Raw genomic sequence first — 22,905 nt, forward strand, 5'->3', positions numbered from 1 at the left:
CAGCTGAAGGGACACTGTAGCCCACGTTAAGGAAAGATCTCATAATCACAGAACAGCCTTACACGCTGAAAAACTCCAGCACGCATGTCATACAATGCCTGCTTTTACCACAAGGTATAGGATCAAATACAGGCTATTGGCTACTATGGAAGAACAGACAGGTTAAATTGCACTAACAGTTGATTATCTATGTAACACAAAACCTTCTCAGGAACAGCTCAAAGAAGAAAACAAAGAGCCCAAGGCTTTGACCAGATTAGCTCCAGTCTGAGCAAGCATTTGTGAGATGTGCCAGGAGAAGCCAGATCGAGGAAGGCCCCACCCTACAACCAATGTAGGTGCCAGACATTACAGGACACCCCCAGAGGTCTTGTGTCTATGGCTCAATTAATCTCCACTATCTTAGTAGCAGGAGGCGGACCTAAGCAACATTACATGGGTGGTTTTATTATCTATTGGCTGGTTGTTGCCTTGAGTCGTTTGCATATTGCACAATAACAACAGACTAAAAGCTGAAACTTTATGAGACCAACTTAATCGTATTAACAAATAATTCGTGCCTTACAAAGTGTAATCTGAAAGGAAAAAGGTTAATATGAGGAGTTTAATGATGATAAACATTAAAACTTAAAAAGCTTGCTGTTCTCTTAATGACTTTACATTGCAAAACCTCAAGTAAGCTAAGCAGTTTGCCCTGCATTGGCCACCTTACTATCTTTAGCCCCTGCTGGCAAATGAGTGGAAGTGCCTTACTTATCTTCACTGCTGTCATCGAGGCAGCCAGTATTTTTAGGGGACAGCAGCAGCTGCAAAAGCATTTAACAGTATTCCATGAACAATGACACTTGGGGTGTCGAGGGCCTGAACAACACAGAGATTGGGGGACCGCTCTGTTGTAGTTAAACAGGAAGCTCCCGTGGATGCTTATGTTTCGTTTTCTGCCTGTTCTACTGGACAAAAGTCAAGAAAAATGTACTGCCGTAAAACTTGGGACCTTTGAGGACAGCATGTGGTAGCATGTTTCTGAATCTGAAGTCAACTTGGGACATTACTCAGCCTTCAGGAGACGGGCGGCCTCTTAACTCGGACGGAGATTGCAAATGCGGAATGTATGTTGACGGTCGTTCCTGGCAACTGAAGGGAGGTAGGTCATGTGAGGGGTACACAGCACAGCTTCACAAGGGGCAGAGGTCATTCCAATTAAATCAGACAAGTAAACACAGGGGTTAATCTCCTCTTTAAACCTCCACAGGGAATATTTAACTAATAATGCAATCTCTAAACTGTCTGCGTGAAATTTTATGCAATGTATGAAATGTAAACATCTGAAATTATTCAGCCGTTCCAAGAAAACGTGCATCTTTTTCATCAGTTTTCAGTTATTCAAGGGTTTAAAATCATTTATTTATATTGTAGTTTTTTATTTTTGGAAAATGGTAAAGAGTATAAAACAGTATTATTCAGTTTTGCAGCAGTTAACTGTGGGCTAAGTTTACAAAATCAGTAACAACAGTATTTTATGGTAATTATGATAAAAAATTATGTAAAATATATCATTGAAAACCTTTTTTTTAAAATTTGATTTGATTTGATTTCTTGACACTGAAAAATGGATCCATAGGCACAAAGTTGCAATTACGGGTGGATAGTGATAACATTTTAGCCATGACAATGCCATGATCAATTCTCCTTTTAAGATCAAAATTTTCATTGATTTGTGGAAACAAGTAGAATATGAGTAAAAAAAAGAGCAGGCCTACACAGATGATCAGTGTCACCTTAACTGTTTAATTATCTTTGATTTTTTTTCCCTTTTTTGAGTACAGAGAAGGTTGAAAGTCACTCAAGTGTGCAAAAACTCCTGTCCAATGAACATGACTTCATGGTTTTGCAATGTGGAACTGTCAGGAAAACATGTCAGCAGTGATTAAAGAAACTGATAAACCCGAGGGAAAATATTCCTGAACAATTTGACAAACTGCAACCAGCTCTCAACTGAAACATGTTCTCCATTCCTGTCCCTAGTTTCAACACTTAAGGACGTGTCCTAAAGCACACACAGACAAGAATATATTTAAAAATAAATATATTCTATAGATTTTATATTCCAATAAATATATTAGTATTTAGTACTAAATACATTTTTATAGCAATAAAATTAAATACAATTTAAAAATTGAAGCTGTCGTGAACTATTACTAACTTTTATATAAAAACTGGTTCCTAGGATTGGCTAAGCGATACTGATTCAGGATTACGATTAAAAAAAAAAACTGTGACATTTAAAGAAGGTATTGTCCAACAGCGCTGCCAACAAAAGGTGTGAAGGAGGCTCACCATATTTTGACAGCAAGGCCTCTTGGGTGGGGATACTGTGATTTTGGCTGGTGTTTGTGTGAGCACGCGGGTTTCTGAGCTGTCTTTGTGATACCTGACACACACTCCCTCACAGGTCTTTATTTAGGCTGTACTATATTAAGCACTTTCCCATTGAAATACAGCACCAGCTGTACTGGCTATGTGTTGTGGCTGCAATTGCAGTCGAACTAGGCTGGTCCCGCTCTCACTGTTAACATGTGATTTTCTCTCATGCAGACAGCACTAATTAAATTATCCCTAATAATCATACCATGAGTTTGTGCTGAAATGCATGCACTTAAAGTGGGAGGCGGCTGAGTGCTTTAATGTGTGTTTGAATCTATTCCAAAGGGTTCATTTCCTATGGGAAAATGGAAGAATAATTACATACCACAGACAGGTATTTAAGGCTGAGTCACCTTTATAATTTAGAAAAACAAATTTAATCTCTAGTCTTTTCATTTTTCAATGTTATACAGCATGCCTAAGCTGATTGTTTTGAAAGTAAAATTTTTTTCGTTTCTTCTTGTAGAAACCTGCAGTGTGGAAGTAGGTTGGTCTTACACCAGTGAATAGCCACTTACTGCTCTCCTAAACTGCTTAAGTAAGAAGCAACAATGGATGTCTTTGGTGGTGCGCCACGTTTCTTAGCCTACCCGAGACCTGTAGTGGTACAAAGCGGCACTGATGCAGTGCTTAAGTGTCAGATTGGTGGTGATCCAAGGCCTGCCGTTATCTGGGAGCGAAGCAATGAAAAGATTGACCCACAAGGACGATATAGGGTCTTTGAGGATGGCAATGTTTACAATCTCATCATCTCAGCTGTCACAACTGAGGATAGTGGACAGTACATATGCAAAGCAAAAAATAGCATTGGGGAAACTTATGCAGCTGCCACACTGAAGGTGGAAGGTGAAGCGCAAGAGATGGAGCTGCGGGAGGAAAATAAGCCACTATTCCTCATCAAGCCCCTCTCCACTCGTGTCGGTCGTGGGGAAGATGCTGTCTTCTCTTGTAAGCTTTGGGGAAACCCAAAGCCAGAGGTTATCTGGGAAAAAGACGGTAGAAGACTCAATGAAATATTTGAAAGCACACATTTCAGTGTAGGCTACCAGGATGGTGGATGGTTCCAGCTCAAGATCTTTAAGACCCGTGCTCCTGATGGTGGTGTATACACATGCAAGGCAAGAAATGAATTTGGGGAAGCGCTAGCAGGAGCTGTGTTGCTTGTTGATGCAGGTCCAGGACATGAAGAAGAAGGAAATCGCAACGGCTACATAAATGGCCACTGGAAAGTCCATCAGGGAAAACAAAGGAGTGGCAGGCAACTGCCAAACCGCCTAAAAGACTACAGCATGACCAAGTCAACAAAAGTAAAAATGTTTGCTGTGACAGAGGGCAAACATGCCAAATTCCGCTGCTTTGTGACTGGTAAACCCAAACCAGAAATAATTTGGAGGAAAGATGGTAGACTCATACTGTCTGGAAGGCGTTATTTGTTATATGAGGACAGAGAAGGCTACTTCACACTTAAAGTTCTTTATTGTAAGCAAAAGGATAACGGAGTTTATGTTTGCGCTGCATCAAATACTGCTGGGCAAACCCTCAGTGCTGTACACCTTTCTGTCAAGGGTAAGTCAAGATCACTTTCAGTGCCAACTTTTATTTATGTAAAAAAGTATGTAAAAGTACAGTACTGTGTCAGTCTGGAGCCACCCTTCACTTCACCATTGCTTACAAGGAGCTAGAAGTTGTTGTAATTTTTAAAGTGACCTAGTTTTCCAGGATTTCTGAAGGTTATTCAAAGCTTTTCTCTTCTTTCTCTCATTTTAAGACCAGGCCCCTTGTACTTGGCCATTTTCACAACACATTTTTTTTTATTGTTAAGCCACTTAACACTGACCTATGTCTCATTCAAGCAAAAAACAAAACAAACAAAAAAAAAAGTCAGCTAACTCAAGGGATGAACCAGTCTAGCAGTACTAGTACTAGCAACATGTCACAAAAATTTACATATTTTGCTCTAATTTCTTTAATTGAATCTTTTATAAATTTTTATAAAAGTGAAAAATATCACAGTTTAACAATGTGATGAAATAGTTTTTGTGTACCAATAAGGTGATTTCCAAAGAGTTATTAGCTGGAAACTTGTCATATCTTGACATAGTGTGCAGTGTGTCCTGAAAAAAATTAGGAAACTGGACAAGTGGAGGACAAAAGAATAAATAGCAGGTCTAAAAACTATCTGAAAGTCATGTCCTTAAAAACAAGACAAAATCCAGCCTCATCAGAGCCTGGATCTCAACATTATTGAAGTTGGGTCGGATCATCTTGACAAAGAACATAACATAGCAAGCAGTCATCCAAAGATATGATTGAGTATTAGGGACAAGGTAAGAAAAAAAATATCATTGCTCATTTTAATAATAAAGTCTAAATTTCAAGATTAACTCTTTTTTCAAACTACCATAGTATTTTGACTTTTTTCTCAATATGCAACTTTGAGAAAAAAGTCTGCCACGTTTGCTATACCCTCTACAAAAAGCCTTGTTTAGATGAGTTAGTGAAACAAACTGATCAGCTGTCTTGTGATACAACACCTATAACATACACTGACACACACTCTTATGTGCACTTATTGCACAAGGGTGTAACCACTGATAACCTTGCATCTGTCCACTGCCAGCCATTTAATTTTGTGCAAATCCACTCTTTCAAGCTTGAGTGTTTTTCTGTCTGTAAAGATGCAACTTTCTGCAATATCTTCCTTATACTTATCACCACACTGTGTTTATGTGCTAAAAGAGAAATCATATCCTGGCTTTGTACTAAAACAGATTCTGATATACAGTTTCACGAACCTTAAGGGTTAGTGGGTATACTAAGGGTATAGTAACCATGGCAGCTTGTCTTGAAACAACAACGGTAATCTCTACATTTAAACTTTTTCCTCGAAATTGACTTTTTTCATGAAATAGAATTATGATGTTAATCCCAAAATTTCAACTTTATGAATTTTTTTTTTCTTAACAAGTATCTAATACTCCTTTGTAACAAGATGAGTTTTGAAAGTTCTTCAAAATCCCTGGAGAACTATTCCTGAAAACTAGAGAGCTGTGCAAGAGTTCATGCAATCTTGAAGGTTGGACTTTCTTAAAGAATATAGGTGATCATATCAAATACTGACTTTCAAGCTTTTCACACTGTTCTGTTGTCTTGTATACTGCATTTCCATGTATGTTTGCACATGTGTCAATAAATCAGTAAACCTATTTTTGTAACAAAATATAAAGAATTGAGGGGTGGCTTAAGACAAGATTGTGCATCTCAGCCACAGCCTGTGGTGCCTTTTTTACTGAGTAATGGAGGAGTAGAGAGTGGGGTGTTCTTGGATCAAATTTCTATCCATTTGATGCTAGGATGATGTCAGTGAGATAAAGAGGTACTTTGAGACCATATACTGGGGTAGGGCCAAAAAGGGATGGCAAAAGTATTTATATATATATAGGGAGAGAGAGATTGATATTGCCCCTGCAAATAATCAGCAATCAGATCATCCCTGGTACACTGGCAGTTGAAGGAAATGTATTAATGATCTGAAACTGGACCCAAGTGATACCTAAACAGGCAATGTTCATTAGCTTGAGGAAGAGTTACGCAGCGGTAGGATGTCTGCAAAGTTACTTAGCCTGTGAAGGGTCCAGGACTCGGTGTCCATGTGATTGAAATCTTCGGGAAGAGGATCTTATTTCTCACATGGCCCAAAGAAGTCCAACCTCAAGTATTGTACTGTATCAGCTGGAGAGAAAAAATAGAACTGAGATAGAGTTAATGGTTAGTGGCGGCTAAGAAGAAATTTTAAATGGAAGATGGTTTGTATAGCTGCGTGTGTAACTGGCCTTGTTAAAACATTAGTAAGATAAGGTAATGATGAGCTTTGCACACACACGCCACTAAATACAGTCCACATTCTTTTGTTTACAACTGTCTGGTACTGTCTGATGGTGTCAGTTACAAACACTTTATTCTCTATCTAACACCCCAGTGTGTTAATGACCTTCCCATTCCTCAGCTAAATAAGCCACTTGTCTCATGATTTTGCTCATCTTGTTTGCTTATCTGGAATTTACTGCCAAATATATTCCAATTTACAGTGTTTACTACAAGGGCACATGTAGTCTGAGCTTTTGCTAGATCACCTCGCTTCAAGAATTTATATTGAATTACTAAATTCATTGGATAGATCAAATAAAATTTGAATATTTTACATTTAGCACTATGAGAGATATCATATTGGCTCAAACTGTTGCTCTTCTACTTCTTTGGTCCCAGAGCCGCCTGTGCGGTTCAAGCAGCCTCTCATTGATCTTGAAGTGTGGGAGCGGGATTTGGCTGTTCTCGAGTGTGAAGTTCCAGAGGACTCAGTTCCCATCACATGGTATCTGGAGGATAGACGACTGCAACCAGGGGCCAAATATGGAATGGAGGAGTGGGGAACGAAACGACGACTGACAATTCGTGACATCGGAGTTGATGATGATGGGATTTACCTCTGCGAGATGCCTGATGGGGGCAGAAGCATTGCAGAGGTAGCTGTAAAAGGTAAATTAGAGCTACTTTATATCGGATCCTATTTCAAAAATAACACAATGCAAAAATGTGCAACGATTTCATATGCAGACTAAGCAATATAATTACTATTTCTTTAGGTGGTGAAGGTGGTGTGTTTGTCAGTTTTTTCTGGTTTAAAGTATTTGCAGAAAACACATTATCTCAGATTTGTTTGTAGGACTGCCTTAGGGTTTGTTGTTCCTGCAGTGAAAACACTGACTCTCAGTACAAATCCTGTGAAATTAAAAAATAAAGTGCTCATTATTCTCAGCAAGAAGAAAGAAAAGCCCTCAGAGAACATTGTTTTTCCTCGGCTGTGCACATGACACCTCCAGTTGAAACACAGACTAGCTTGTCAGAGTCTCTAAAGGAGATCTCAAAATAAAAAAAAAAACACCTATGTGACTTGCAATATCAAGACTCTTTAGCATGTAAAAAAGTAAAAACCTGTCCTGGCTAAACTACAAAGGACAGATCTTCACAAAAATGAATGCATAGGTGTTAAACATTAGTTTTGTAACCAAGTTAAACCAGGTGCTTTACAAAAGCAGTGCAATACAAAAACAGATGCCTGCAGACACAGGTCTTTAGTAGCTAACATTTTTTGAGGTAGAATTTGAGGCACACAGCAAACGTTATTGGTGCCAGATCAAAAACTGTGACCTGCAAAGAAGGCACTGGGAAACGATTTTGTCCTCTTGATGAGATCAGCTGCAAAATTTGCATGTTTAACATATAAAGTGACAAACTGTTCTGAACCTGTGACAGCTGTGAACAACCCTAAATTGGATAAGCAGTTATGGAAATGGATGGATGTTTGCTACTAACTATTAAGAATTCTTGCACTGTGAGTGTCGTATTAATTCTCTTGGGTGTTTCTTTGCAGGCACAATTTTGCGGAAGCTTCCAAGAAAAGTGGATGTCTTGGAAGGTGAAAATGCTGCCTTTTGTGTTGAAGTAGAAAAAGAGGAGATGGATATACATTGGTACAAAGATGGCTTAGAGCTGCGTGAAACCCATCAGACCATTATTAAATCCTTTGGTCGAACTCACATCCTGGTTTTCGTCAACACAATGCCCCAAGACTCTGGCCTCGTGACTTTCCTTGTCGACAGATCCAAGACTTCCTCTCAGCTAAGAGTGAAATGTAGGGCCCTCTGAAAATTACAGTGTCTTAGATACAATATTTGTCACAAAACTTGATCAATTTTCGAAGCAACATTGGTGCATGATGACTTTTTTCTGGTTTCAGCGGCCAGACATTGTCCACCTAGTTGTCCAGTGGCTGTGCAGATCAACACAGAGCGTGCTAATGCAGCTCTTCTCTCATGGGTTCCTGCTCAGGATTCACGAAAGAATCCTCCCTCTGGATATGTGCTTGAACGGCAAGAGGTGGGCACTGGTTCGCAAGAATGGCTTCAGTGTCTGACCACTGATTCTGCAACCTCTGTGGAGATCCTTGGTGACAGTGTTCCATGTGAGGCGGATTACCGCTTTCGTATTTGCAGCGTCAACAAATATGGGAAAAGCAATAATGTTGAATTCCCTAAAACTGTCCACTTAGGTAATGTTTATTTTACTACAACTGCACTAAATCAATACCACTTGTTGTATTTCTCAATTAATCACAACAGGATACTTTTGCTATATGATTAAACACAATTTTATTTTCCAGTTCCTGTGGCCAGAATACAAGCTCCCTTACAGGATGCCTTGGTGCCAGAGGGGCAAGACGCTCTCTTCTCTATTGAGCTTTCTGCTTCAGTTATTGGTACATGGTTCTTAAATGGGACTCAGCTTCAGGAAGATGAGCGGTATTCCATGCGTCGGTCACGAGCACACCAATCTCTCCGCATTCGAGGAGTACGCGATACAGATAATGGAGCTGAGATTACATTCATTGCCTATGGCATCCGTGATTCTGCAGCACTTTACATTCAAGGTATGTCTGGAACATTTAGAAAAATGAAGATGAATTTGTAGGCTGGGTGGCGTATTACTTTCCTTAAATGTCTGCAGAAATGCATTCTGATGGATTTTGTATTACAAGAAAACAATTACCAATGAGCCACCATGTAGTCTTCTGCTTAAAACCTGAACTTGGACAGCCCGCCAGAGGCAGTCATCCAATTGCAATTGTAGAGGGCTGTATGTGAGCAAGCACACCTGTCAGTGTCTCACCCCAAAAAACCCATCCCTGTGAACACATACCTTTTATTACACTCAGTGTTTTCCTTGTGTTTTCTAAAATTTGCAGCTCCTCTTGTCAAGTTTTTCCCATTGTCAGAGATGGATCGAAATAAATTTGTAGAAATTGGGAATCCCATTGTGCTCTACTGTGAGGTATCAGACCCTGCAGCTCTGGTGCACTGGTACAAGAACGGGGTGGAATTAAGATCTGTGGAAGGTCTTCATATCCAATCAGAGGGCACCATGAGACGAATTGTCATCCAGTCAGCAGAGTTATCACATTCAGGAGTCTACTGCTGTGATGCCATTGATGATGTCATCAGGTTCAATGTGGAAGTAGAGGGTGAGTAGAACAAGTTTCTTACATTGCGTTTTTTTGTTTTGTTTTTTGTTTTACAGAGACTAACCCTCTTCATTGTGACTTGTACCAAACATCTTTTTTATGTAAAAAATGCATGCTGTCTTCCTTTGAATCATCTGATTTATTTATTTTTTACCACTTACCAACCCATTAAAATATCTAAATATCCATAGCCCCACCTGTGAGGTTTTCAGCACTCCCAGATGCTGAGAGGAACAAAACCATCCAAACAGGCTGCCCAATTGTTTTACAATGTGAGCTTTCAGATCCATCTGCCCAGGTGCACTGGTACAAAGATGGGTCAAAACTCCATTCTCAAAGTGGGATAGATATGATATCTGATGGCTTGATGAGGAATCTGATTATCCATTCAGCAGAAGTTTCACACTCTGGCTTGTACTGCTGCAAGACAAAGGATGACACCATCACTTTCAATGTGGACATCAAAGGTGATTTGTTTTAAGTGATGTGAAACATTAACGAGCTCCTACTCAGCAAAGCAACTAACTCTAATGACATTCTTGTATGTTGTCTGTTGCCTTTCATCTTAGAAGTGCTTAAGTGTGCGCTACCTTTTTTCAGTGTATTACAGCATGTTAGAAGTGGTCAGTAGATAGATTATGATAAATAATCTAAGTGGCATGAGGTTGATTTAAGGTTGACATCAAATCTAAACATATCTATAGCTCCACCTATGAAGTTCTCAGCTATTCCTGAAGATATGAGGATCAAGTCGATTGAAGCAGGCTGCCCCGTTGTGCTACAGTGTGTGGTGTCGGATCCCGAGGCCCATGTGCTGTGGTACAAGGACGAAATACAGCTCATTTCAAGCTCTGGATTAGAAATCCACTCAGTGGGCAACACAAGGACATTAGTTATTCAGTCTGCAGAGCTGAGCCATTCTGGTGTGTACAGATGCACCACACAGGATGATACCGTGGCGTTTCAAGTGGAGATCAAAGGTGACTTTACGCTTCTTATCTTTGCGTTCATTTTGTAACCCCACCCCTCCTCTTCATAGATGCCACTAATAATCCCTGCTTCTACTATGTGGTTTGAAGGAGTGTTTCGTGCACATAACTTTAAAGAGCAGTTAACTCACTAGGTGATTACTATTTATATACATTGGTTTTGCGACTCCTGCGGCTCTCTGTGAATTATAAGTCTCCAAAGCCCTTTTCATCTTCTGCTCAGCAGTTACATTTTTGTAAGGTATCCATTTCCATGGCCTTGATTTTATTTAGCTGTCCTGCATTCCCAATGCTAGCTATACCAGTGACGAACTCTACTATCTTTGATGTTGAGAGAACCAAGTCACTCGAAGTGGGCAAACCTTTGGAGCTGGAATGTGAGGTTGCAGACTCTACTGTGCCTGCCTGCTGGTATAAAGATGGTAAAAAGCTCATCCCACAGAATGGTTGGGATATACAGAGTAATGGCACATCAAGGAAACTCATTATCCCATCTGCTGAGCTCTTGCACTCAGGGCTATACAGCTGTGAAACTTCTGATGACACTATCCACTTCACTGTGGATGCTAAAGGTGATTTGTTTTTACAATTAAATTGTTTTACTTTTGGATCTAATTCTAAAGCTTTCTGGAGACTAGATATGACTAACATTATGATATGCGTTTCTGTGTGTCTGTGTTAAAGTGGTGTTTTGTGTGAAGTTGTAACTGTCCATGGTAAAATCAATGTGTACTGACTAAATGAAAAAAGCATAACCCTTGAAAATGCATTTCTCGTTGAATTTGAGATGGCAGATTACTTCCCAGTTTTGGGGAAGTTAAACTTATTGCCCTTTTCTTCATAGTATGAGTATGTTCCATTAAGTCCATAGTCATAATATTAATCATTAATCTTTAGCTCCAACGTTGCCATTGTCGCCTTCGCTGGAGGTTGTGGAGACACAGTTTCTTGAAGCAACGTACCCCCCCGCTGAACCACCCTGTGAATCCTCAGACCCTGCTTTCCAGGTGTCAAAGCAGAGGGATACAGAACCTGATACACAGCCTGACAGAGAGCCTGAGTTTGAAAATGGAAGCATCAAGAACACCCTTGTTATTGAACCAACTCATCCTGCAAACTCTGGAGCATACTATTGTGCAACAGCAGATGATGTTGCCAAATTAATAGTAAAAAATCAAGGTGATTATACCTTTTCTGCAAATGTGGTTTCTGCTTCAGCTGTACTAACTCTTTGTGCAGCTTCTAGTAACATTTCTATATAAACATATAATGTATCAGTTTCTCTTTAAAGTCAGTTTCCCCCCCAATGATTGTTTGTAGTGCCACTTCCAACATATCTACTTGACCCTGATGACGAGAAGGCCAACTCTGCTGAACCACACTGCTCAATTGTTCAGCAATTTGAGATTTCAGATCCCGTTGCCAAAGCCTGTTGGTACAAAGATGGAACCCAGATCTACCCCAAAAGGGAAACTGACAGTGAATCCCAGAGAAGTAGCCAAATCTTTCCCCTCCAGTTACAATATGCCTCTGGTGATGTGAAGTTTGGCTGTGAAACAGCTCATGATGTACAGTTAAATGAGGACATAAAAGGTGGTTCCCCTCATTGTACCTGCACAATTAAGAATCAAGAAATAAGTTACATATGTAACGCTATCACCCAGCTCATTGTTTTCTCTTTGGCTTTGTCCAAACAGCAGAGCAGTGTCACTATCGTGATGAGATTGGTGAGATAGCTGATGCATCTACCCAATACACAGTGGATGGCAAAGGTGATTTGATATTTCAACATCAATCATCCATTTTAACCAAGCACATAAATGCCACTAACAATAGTGGTGTATTTTATTGTTAGCCCAATCATCTGAGGCATCTGTAAATCTTTTTTCCTTTAGAAAATTGCTCTGTGTCACATTGTCATCACTGGTTTCAGGTCATTTCCTGCTGTTTTTGCCTCTTAAATGGTTGATTAGTAGCTGTGTAGCTGCTTCTCATACTAACATATACGTTGTGTTTGTCACTTCATTCTTCATTTTAACAGTCATCTTTGCTTGTAACAAGCAACTTACCACTCTTAAAGTCCATCTTATGTCTTATTCATCACCAGATCCTCTCATTCACATTGCTGCCCTGAACGTCTCCCCGTTGCAATGACAACGAACTCTTGTCAAAGACGACAAAATTAATGTACCATAGGTTTTTATGGTGCTAATGTACAGATTTTTGGTATGAGAATATTAGGAGTCAGTTGAAGGAAGACATATTGGAGCTCACTTTCAGACCAAACCTGGTCGATCTTCTTGTTTGTCTTTGCAATGGATAATCCCATAACTCCATGCTAACCCACACTGATGTAAAATTCTGTTATAAGAAGAAGTATTGAGACCATCAACCACTGAAAACCTTTCTCTGTGTACATCACAATGCTTATAGCTACATCGCCAAGGCTCTCTTCTGACCAAGAGAAGAGCAAGTCCACAGAGGAGGCTTGTCCTGCTGAAGTTATCCGGGTGTCCTCAAAATACAATTCTGGGATCTCCGGTGGCAAGGCTGGAGATACTGAGACATGTGAAGACCATTCCAGTCATACACCAACTTCTCAGTCAGCATACGAATATATGTTTGACTGCACTGCATCTAAACAGCTGAACGAACTCTATGATGGTCAACAAATGGAAAAAGCCGAATGTCCACTGTACCATGACTCTGTAAACCCAATAACAACTCAGTCTGACACACACCATCACACTACACAGCTCAAAGATACACAAGGTGAGGAATTCATTTACTATGTACAGCATACGGAAGCCCCATCTGAAGAACCTGACAATTCTTTGCAGACAGCTGTTCTGACAGATGAGTTTTGCAAGTTTTTGCAAATTGCAACTGTTCAGTCAGAGGAATCCACTTCCAAGAATCTAACTTTCCAATCAGAGGAGCTACATAGTTTAGGACAGACACCATCTGTCCAGTCAGAGCTAGGCAGCATTCTACAGAATTCAGCTACAACACCAGAGCACAATACTGACACCTTACAGATTTCAATCAAATCAGACAGGATCTCTGAGTCTTTCAAAACTGCAACTCCACAGTCAGAGGATCTGATTGAATCCATAATCTCTGAAAGTTACAAATCAGAGGAGCCCTTTAAATCCTTACAGACTGTAGCTGTCAAATCAGAGGAACCATTTAAGTCATTGCAGACTGCAGATGTCAAATCAGAAGGGGCCTTTAATTCCATGCAGATCCCACCTGTCCTTTCAGAGAAGCCTTGTGACCATTTACAAACTGAAACAGTCTATTCAGAGGGGCCCTATAACTCTTTATGGACTGCAACTGACCAATCAGAGGAGTTCAACAGACTCCTACAGAAATCTGCTGATCTTTCAGAGGGGCTCAGTGACTTCCCTAAAACAGCATCCCTTCAATCATTGGATTTTTCTAACCTTAAAGAGGTAAAAACTTTCCAACAAGAGCCATACGACTTGCAGCAGTCTGCATATGTCAAATTGGATCATCCCGATAATACAGAACAAGCAGTTTCTAACGATTTGGAAGTGCTGTCCCTGCCAAGTCAGAAAGCAACAGTCCCCGCAGAGTTTTATCGCACCCTGGAGACTACGGAAGAACAAGTAGACATCACATTTAACTCTGGGAAAAGACATTTGACCAACTATGCAGAGCCTTGCAATATCAAGCAGACAGCAACGGTAGAATCAGAAGAGCTCTACCTCTCAGGGACACATGATGGTTACTGGAGTGACAGTGTCACTGCATATAAGGTGGCTGTTGAAGGTGATTTAAATGGTTAGCATTACCAAGCAAAAAATGAACGGGCACAATGATTGAGATTGCCTTTTTTTTGCAATCCTTTACATTTTGGCAATCTCTATAACTACTCACTTGACTTTATTTATACTAAAAGTACTTCAGTAGTTGAATTTGCGCTTGGGTGGTCTGGGAGGAACATTCAAAATAGAGCAAAGAGTAAATACATTAGCTTCAAATCCTAACTTGAATGCCCAGGTATCTCAAGTCTAACCAAAGACACATCTTGTTATATTACTAATAAACAAGGACATATTTTTATTATGACTTATTTTAACTCTCAAGGTTTATTGGCATGACTAATCTTGATGTTAGAATTTGATTTGCTCTTTCCTTTTGTTTTTAAAGCTTCATTTCTGTTGTAGTCAGTAATAGTGATGCAATTTTCTCTTGATGTTACCTCAAACATCCCCAGCTCCGCCTGTGAGAATTACAAGACTTTGTGAGGCTGAAAGGAACAAGTCTGTTGAAGGTGGTGAACCCCTAATGCTGCAGTGTGAGATATCAGATCCTAATGGTGAAGTTACTTGGTACAAGGACGGAATAAAACTTCTTGAAGCAGCTGGGCAGGACATGCTGGCAGATGGTTCTATAAGAACACTGACTTTCCGATCTGCGACACTGTCTCATGCAGGGATTTACAGCTGCAAGACAACAGATGATGCAGTGCAGTTTCATGTGGATGTTAAAGGTGACAAAAGATGTTTTCACCTGTTATGCAATTAGATTTTAGTGGAGGTTATTTGCATACAAATAAGTTTGCTTTACTCACAAAATGCAAGCTTTCTTTTTAGTTTTCTGGAAAAATATAATTACCATAAAGTAGACAGATTTTAGTTTCTCTGATTGGAAAAAAAAATCAAGACACTTTAATATAGTTAAATACAAAACCTCAACTGATTGAAAAACTTCACTTTACTGTAATCATTTGCAATCTGCACAAAATGAGTTCTTGGATTATGTTAATTTAAAAGAAAAATAAGTATAAGTACAATAAGTACAATCCAAATATTTAAATTACATTTAACTAGTAACCACTGTCATGTGCTTTCATGACTTCACTCTATGATGTCTGAGTCCATGAATCACAGAGACTGAAACTACAGCTACCTGTGTGGTGCACTCTGGGAGTTCTGCTGGGATGAAATTTTTTGTAGGCCAGCCTTGAAGTACGGCCCTGGATCCTTTAATTAAAAAGTCAATTGGATTTCTCCAAATGCTTTTGGATTGTCACAGAAAATAAGCTCTGAGTAAAATAAAAATTCATGACACATTTGTTCAGCAGGATAATCTCCGCAAATGAATTCCAACTGTATGATTTCTGAAGTGTAAGTACAATCTCAAAGAACTACACCATGGTCACATGACTTATTAACACCAGTAAGCTACTGTGTCTGATGTTTTTATTTTGAATATGCTGTGACAACTTCTACAGTCACATTTAGCCACTTGTACGCAAATGGTTTCCTCAAAATTGACAAGTGGGGTAATTTCTTGCACATTCTATGTTGCACAACAAAACATTAACATGTCTGCAGGTTGTGTTAATCGTGCTAATCCTAGGCTTATTTTTGACAACACTGCTCAGGGGACATTAAGGCTCTGTCCAAGTTAGTACTTAGTTTGTAGCATACTCCATTGAAGTTAACGAATGAGAGTTTTCAAACACTGTGCCATGCTCTATTTTATCTTTAAATCAAAATGAAAGAACTAGGCACTGTCTACAATTAGCTAAAGTTGCCCTAGAAAGACAGTGCGGCTTAATCTGATTTTTGACTTATTATCCAAGAGGAAGTTAAGTGTTTTGCAAAATCTTTAATTTGCCAAGCACTCAGGTAGCACACAGTCTGCGTTCTTTTGTAGAGAAATACCCTTGGTTAGCTTTAATAGGGGTGCATTACGGCTCTCTGTGGGACATCACTGACATGTGAACTAACCAAACATGCCCAAAGATTCAGTATATTAACCCTATCATTAAGTCATAATATCCAATTAATGAAATCCTTGTCCCTGCCAAGACAGTATACAGAAGCACACAGCCTTGATGCGGGCAAAGGTATTTTGACCCAAATGTCTTAGATGTCTTCACAGTTGTGTCAAAATAAATCTGAATTGCTTTGTCAGGTACCCAGGGTTTCATTAGTACACTCACTCTTTGCTTGACTAAGTAAGGTGACTGAACATTGGAAGAATTCCAACTTTCCAGCCTCCTACTGTAAAGGCAGGAATTTTCTTAAGGCTAAATCATCTTCTATACTCATACTGTAGGTACTGGCCGAATGTGTAAAACAAAAAATGACTTTCAACCATTTGTAAACATAAACCTTTGCTAATTAAGTATACTTTATCATACATTTGCTGTCACTGCAGAACCACCTCAGTTGGGTTTTTTTTTTTTTAAATTAATGCAATAAATTTCTTACAAGACTGACTGTTAATATTAATAAAACGTTTGGTAGACCAGGTTTACTAAATGTATCTAGCTGAATCTTTCCTTACAAATACAAATTTGAAAAATTTTAACATAGTTTATTGATTTTATTGGAAAGCTTCAGTTTTAGGGCTTTGCTTTGCTTCTTTTGGTCCATTACAGTACATGTTTTATTGACCAGTTCTATCTTACATTCAATCCTGTAGCTCCACCTCTGACATTTTCAGCAATGTCTGAGGTTGACCAGAAAATGACGGTCATAGCAGGCTATCCCATTGCTCTACAATGTGAACTGTCAGACCCCACTGGACAAGTCAGTTGGTACAAGGATGGAACAAAGCTCCTACCTCAGAGTGGAGTAGACATCCAGTCAGAGGGAAATTTGAGGAGTCTAGTTGTCTCATCAGCCGAGCGGGCTCACACGGGTGTATACCGTTGCGAATCAAAGGATGATGACATCCAGTTCACTGTGGATGTAAAAGGTGATGCTCAAAAAACTCTGCAGCGCTTTCATTGTCTTGCATTGCCACTAACAGGTTAACAGCAGGTGATTTAGTCACGTTTTTGTAGTGACCTAACAGAAAATTGTTCATTTTCCGGCCTTCCTAATACACTACTCATGCCACGTTAAAAAGCAGAGGCCAAATGTAAGTAATTTTTTATGTGACTTTAAAGAAAAACTACTCCCCGTCACACCTATTCATGATGACCCCTTTTTTAACACTTTAATAAGAGTAGAATGAACGAATATAGGACATCGTCACACTAAACATCTCATTAAAAATGTGGTGTCATAATGCAGCTTCTGATTAAGCATATCCGATATATAAAGAAAGCTGTGAGTCTACTTTATTCTTTTTAATGTCACTAACCATATGCACTTCTTGTGCCATAAACACTCTTATGTCTAACCTGTACTTTTTGTTGGTTTCATATTGATCGTTGCTCTTCTAGACACTCTAGATGTCTTTGAGTTCTTGTTTATGTTGTTTTGTCAAAAGCACCTTGTTCTTAAAGACCTGTGTCAGCTGTCTGCTGCTTTGGTTGAATTTAAGTTCCTACTCATTTCTAACTGCATAAAGTGTAGTTTTAATATTTAAAGACACTTTATTAAGACAATCTTTTGCAATTTTAAAAACCTACAGCCCTACCTGTGAAGTTCTCAGAGCTTCAAGAGAATGACCGGAACAAGTCCGTCGAAGAAGGCGCTCCCATTGTCCTGAGATGCGAACTCTCTCATGATCCCTCTGCTCATGTCGACTGGTATAAAGACGGGGTAAAAGTTCTGCCACAAAACAATGTGGAAGTACAGTCAGATGGACTGACAAGGACACTGTTCATCCCATCAGCTGGAAGCGCGCATGCTGGTACCTATGAATGTTCAACAAAAGATGACACTGTGACTTTTAAAGTGGATGTAAAAGGTGATTTATTTCTATCGTTGTCGTCTTATGGTTCTTATTCTCTGTTGTGAGTGGCTGAAACATACTTTGATTTGAATGATCATGGGAAAATGGTATGACTGGCTGGACTGTGTTTTGCCTACTACAAGCATCTTACCCAGTACCCTTGTTATTCTCCTCTTTTAGGCCGATCGTCACGGATCATGCCACTCCCACTGTCAGAAAAATACAAGCTGATTGCAGCTGGTTGTCCGATTATCCTCCAGTGTGAGGTCTCAGACCCTGTTGCCCAGGTTTCCTGGTTTAAAGATGATTTGGAGCTATTCTGCAAAACTGGGCTTGATATGAAAAGAGATGGCAACTTCAGAAAATTGATGATTCCTTCTGCTAAAGTCTCTGACTCTGGTCTCTACAGCTGTAAATTTGCAGATGACATTGCAACATTCCATGTGGACGTCGAAGGTGATTTTCTTACATTCCCTTTCAGTTAAAGAGTTTGCAAGTGTGAGTTTGGGGCATTTTAGCATGGCCATAGTTACCATAGTTACCCTTAAACTAGGCACTTCTTTTTATTCATGCAGTTGAAAACACCTTGTGAAAAACCAAGTCTAATCCTAGCTGTGCTAAATTAATCAAACCCAAAAAGTCTTATTTTCACACTGCTTGTTAAATGATGCTCTGTCAGCTTAACAGCAGTCCTCTGCAAATCTTTTAATACCCCCCAGCTACTCCTGTGAGGTTTTCAGCGATTCCAGAGGTTGCGAGAAACAAATTTGTTGAAGCAGGCTGCCCAATTAAGCTGCAGTGTGAAGTCTCAGAGCCAACTGCCCAAGTCTATTGGAACAAAGATGGAGAACAGCTACTTCCAGAGAGTGAATATGAAATCCAAGCTAAAGAAACACTGAGAGCACTGGTCATTCAGTCAGCAGAAGTCAGACACTCTGGGATGTACAGCTGTGAGGCCGCAGATGACCATATAGAATTCAAGGTGGATGTTGCAGGTGATCTAAGTATTTTGAGCTTCGTCAGAATTACTAACCATCTATTAATACTTTGCTAGTAGACTAGCTTAGGGAACAATATTTGAATGTATAAGTTAGATGTGTTAATGCTTGATTATGTACTTTGTCTTGTTTATAATGTTGGTGAACATATTTATCCAAATTAAAAATGTAAAATTTGGAGGTTTTGCTATAATTTTGATCACAGATAGGTAATTACTCACTTTTAAAATTTCATCAACCCTGCTTCCAGAACAATGTAACAGAGGAATAACACTTGCAGCTTTTCGGAGAAAAAGAAAAAACAGTTAAAGAGCCAAATTGATTGGCTCTTTAACTGGTGGAGACCAAAACTGAGATATAAAAAAGAAAAGAAATTTAAATTGAGGCTTTTTCAAGACATAAATGTCTTTGTCTATGTAAATCAGCACAGACTAAGGGCTCAGGAAACTGCTGAAAATGTTGAGAAACATAGGTTGATCAGAAATGAAGCCAGATTCAGCAACTAATATAAAATAATATAATCCTCACCTCTAAAGTTTCCAAAAACACAATTTGATCAATTATAATACAGTATATAATACAATTTTGAAAAAACAGATGCCTTGTTTGTCTTTTGACTGCGTTTTACGTTGTTTTGATCTACTGATTAGTTTCATTTTAACTTGCTTTTTACTACAGCTTCAATCAAAAGTTTAAGATCACTTAAAAATGGCAAAAAAAAATAATCTTTTACATGGTTGGATCAACCAACAAGAAGAAATGAGAGTGAGACAAAACATTTTTTGGAGCATGCAATTTATTGAAAACAATGCTTAAACTAAACAGCCTGTTTCAAAGCTGATCAAAAATTTAGGACCACACCTCCAAAAAAACCCAGTAAAAGAATAAAAAGAATAAAACTTTCTTCCACCTTTCAATGTCCAATGTTTGGGGCTCTCTTGCAAAGTCCAAACGGTCAGCTCTGTGGCGTTCATGGACACGAGGCCACCTCTGTTGTTTTCAGCCTTGTCTGAGGTTGACCAGAAAATGAAAATGATGTCACGGAGATGTTTTTTTTATTTTTGAAGCCCTTCAGTGTCTGATGGTTATGGGGCTGCAGTCGGCACCAGTAATGGCCTTAATTTGGGTTGAGGATTGTCCAGTTTCTTGATGGACAGCCAACTGGATCCTCCGGCTCAGTGCTGGTGAAATTTTGGGGGTTTTCCACTTGACATTTTGGTTCCATAACCCTCAGGATTATTTAAGCTGCGATTGTGCACTGCGAGAGACCCTGCATATGCAGTTCAACAAGCCGACCACGTTCAAAAAGGGAAAATTTTTTTGCCTTTGCCATCAGAACGTCATGACAGTGTGACTACCTGACAGAAAATGACAATAAATCCACATTTTTGCACAGATTTGGCCTTTTAAAGGCTTGTGGTCCTAAACTTTTGATCAGCTGTAAAACAGCTACAGTAGTGTTTTCAATAAACTGCATGTTCAAAAAAATGTTTTGTCTCACTCCCATTTCTTGGAACCTTGCTATGATCCAACCATGCAAAATATAATGTTTTGCCATTTTTCAAGTGGTCTTAAACTTTTGTATGTTTGGACTGTATGTTTAGGCACTGAACACTAATGGTTAGGTTCAGGAAAAGATCTTGGTTTGTAATAGAACCCCTTCTCAAAAGTGGCCATGCACACTGAGAAATTATGCTTCCCAGTGAGTTTAAATATGGTGCCAATTCATACTTTATGAGTGTCCATATGCTATGACTTTGAAGTAAGACCTGTTTATGGGTGGAACCATAAACCCAGTGTGTCACTGCACCAACACCAAAGGACAACTTGTGGGTACCCGATAGATGCCCGTCTTGACACAACAACAGTATCTGACTCCCTAGGAATGAGACCAGGCATACTACACTATTATTACATACTACATTGTAGTGCTATATGTTAAAATAATGGTGTGATTTCACTGTCTGCCAAACAACATTTACACCATTCTGGAGCCAAATATCAGTTAATTAAAATCACTGTTGGCATACCTCACCCTTGACTATAAAAACTGAAGTAAGTTGTACAGTGTAGGATAACAAACACAAATCTGTTTACCATTGCTATCTGGTTACTGTCAATGAATTGAAGATCCTATAGCATGGGTTTGATTCTCAGCTGTTCCAGAGGCTGAGAGGAACGATCCTCTTGAAGCAGGCGGACTGATAAAACCAAAGTGCGAGATCTCACATTCTGCAATCCAGACCTGCTTGATTGAGGATGGAATAAAACTCTTGCCAGAATCGGAACTAAACGTTGATTCAAAGAGCAAAAAGAGGACACTGGTTATGAAACCGGCCACATCTTCATGCTCTGGCGTGTACAATTGTAAAACTGATGATGATTCAGAGTTCAACGATTTCTGTGTGGAGGTGAAAGGTGATATGATCTCTTTTGGCCATGTTTTCTTGGCAAATGTTTTAACTGTTCTGTTTTGTACACCTTCATGACCTCTAATACTTAACAAAGCAAAACCTGATCATCATCGTATCCATCGTAGCTGATTTTCTTAAACGTCTAAACGTTTAGCTGCTTTCTGTATACATGCTTTACATTTTAGGACAGCGTCTTCAGTGTCCAGCATGTATTATGATGAACTTTTTTTTCTGCAAACCTGTGTAAATAGTATTTCATGAGTGCACTGCCGCACATATGTTTTTACATCACTTCAAATGTGGCTTAACACCCACCAATGCTTCTGATGTCTGTGAGGAGTTATTACCTTGACAGCAAAGCTTAAAATCAGCATGACTAGGCTGTGAAAACTTGTGCATGAGCATAAATAATGAGATCTAGATTCATCCGAAAACTACTTTTAGTATTTTTTTTTTTTTGTTTTTTTCTGCAGCACCACCGGTAACATTTGCTGATATCCCAGAGAGGGACCTTTTCCAGAGTGTTGTGGAACATGAACAGCTTGTTCTGTCATGTGAAGTATCAAGGTCTGATGGTGTTGTCAAATGGTACAAAGACGGAACTGAAATGCAACCAACCAATAATGTTACAATCCAAGCAGAGGGCACCAACAGAAAGCTGATTACACATTCAGCCCAACTGTCCGATACAGCTACATACACATCCCGTGTAGGAGACAACGTTTTAGTCTTCAAAGTTAACATACGAGGTAATAAAATACTCAAATACAACAGTCCAGAATTCAAAAACTCTGCTGATTGTATCTGCATATACAGATGTGGCTTCAATTACTTGTACTCTTTCTCCAAAGAACCTCCTGTGACGATAATCTATCCCAAGGAGGATGTCCACCTTGACCGTCATGTCCCTGACGAAATTATTCTAAGCTGTGAACTGTCTCGTGCCAGTGGTGTGGTCAGCTGGTATAAAGACGGTCAAAAGCTTCAAGAGAGTGAGAACATCAAGCTCAAGGTAGAAGGGCCTTATCGACGACTTAAGATACTGTCTAGTGGAGTAGAGGATTCTGGAGAATACGTCTGTGATACAGCTGACGATTCAATATTCTTTCACCTAAATATCACAGGTACAAACACCTGACACTATAGATACTGTCTGTGCATGTGGGGATATGTCACTGTTCTAAGAGAAAGGAGCACAATGTCCTATTAGGGGGTTGGTATATTTAACTCAAACAAGTCAATGTCACGCATCATCAGAACATTTTTAAGGCTAAAATATTGATATCTAAATGGCCTCCCACCAAGGTAAGGTGAAATTAACTCTGGTCTGTTGC

General features: G+C 39.3%; 1 protein-coding gene across 2 annotated transcripts in view; it reads left to right on the plus strand.

The window, feature by feature from the left end:
• Positions 1 to 836: 836 nt before the first annotated feature.
• Positions 837 to 22,905, plus strand: part of obsl1b (obscurin like cytoskeletal adaptor 1b) — a 37,842-nt gene continuing 15,773 nt past the window's right edge. Inside the window, exons 1-17 of one of the 2 annotated variants that reach the window (XM_085250678.1) lie at positions 837 to 1,144; positions 2,710 to 2,758; positions 2,891 to 3,990; positions 6,691 to 6,960; positions 7,856 to 8,116; positions 8,222 to 8,533; positions 8,645 to 8,911; positions 9,227 to 9,502; positions 9,694 to 9,969; positions 10,207 to 10,482; positions 14,735 to 15,010; positions 16,957 to 17,232; positions 17,896 to 18,174; positions 18,340 to 18,615; positions 18,879 to 19,154; positions 22,045 to 22,320; positions 22,423 to 22,695. In XM_085250678.1, coding sequence (XP_085106804.1) covers positions 2,976 to 3,990; positions 6,691 to 6,960; positions 7,856 to 8,116; positions 8,222 to 8,533; positions 8,645 to 8,911; positions 9,227 to 9,502; positions 9,694 to 9,969; positions 10,207 to 10,482; positions 14,735 to 15,010; positions 16,957 to 17,232; positions 17,896 to 18,174; positions 18,340 to 18,615; positions 18,879 to 19,154; positions 22,045 to 22,320; positions 22,423 to 22,695 — 4,885 coding nt within the window. In that variant the 5' untranslated portion in view covers positions 837 to 1,144; positions 2,710 to 2,758; positions 2,891 to 2,975. The remainder of the gene's footprint in view (positions 1,145 to 2,709; positions 2,759 to 2,890; positions 3,991 to 6,690; positions 6,961 to 7,855; positions 8,117 to 8,221; positions 8,534 to 8,644; positions 8,912 to 9,226; positions 9,503 to 9,693; positions 9,970 to 10,206; positions 10,483 to 14,734; positions 15,011 to 16,956; positions 17,233 to 17,895; positions 18,175 to 18,339; positions 18,616 to 18,878; positions 19,155 to 22,044; positions 22,321 to 22,422; positions 22,696 to 22,905) is intronic. The other variant, XM_085250679.1, reaches the window with a different exon arrangement.

This window comes from Mchenga conophoros, linkage group LG16 (assembly GCF_057382185.1).
Source record: "Mchenga conophoros isolate Kocher_MC1m ecotype Shallow Benthic linkage group LG16, M_conophoros_male_GT1.1, whole genome shotgun sequence".
NCBI lineage: Eukaryota > Metazoa > Chordata > Actinopteri > Cichliformes > Cichlidae > Mchenga > Mchenga conophoros.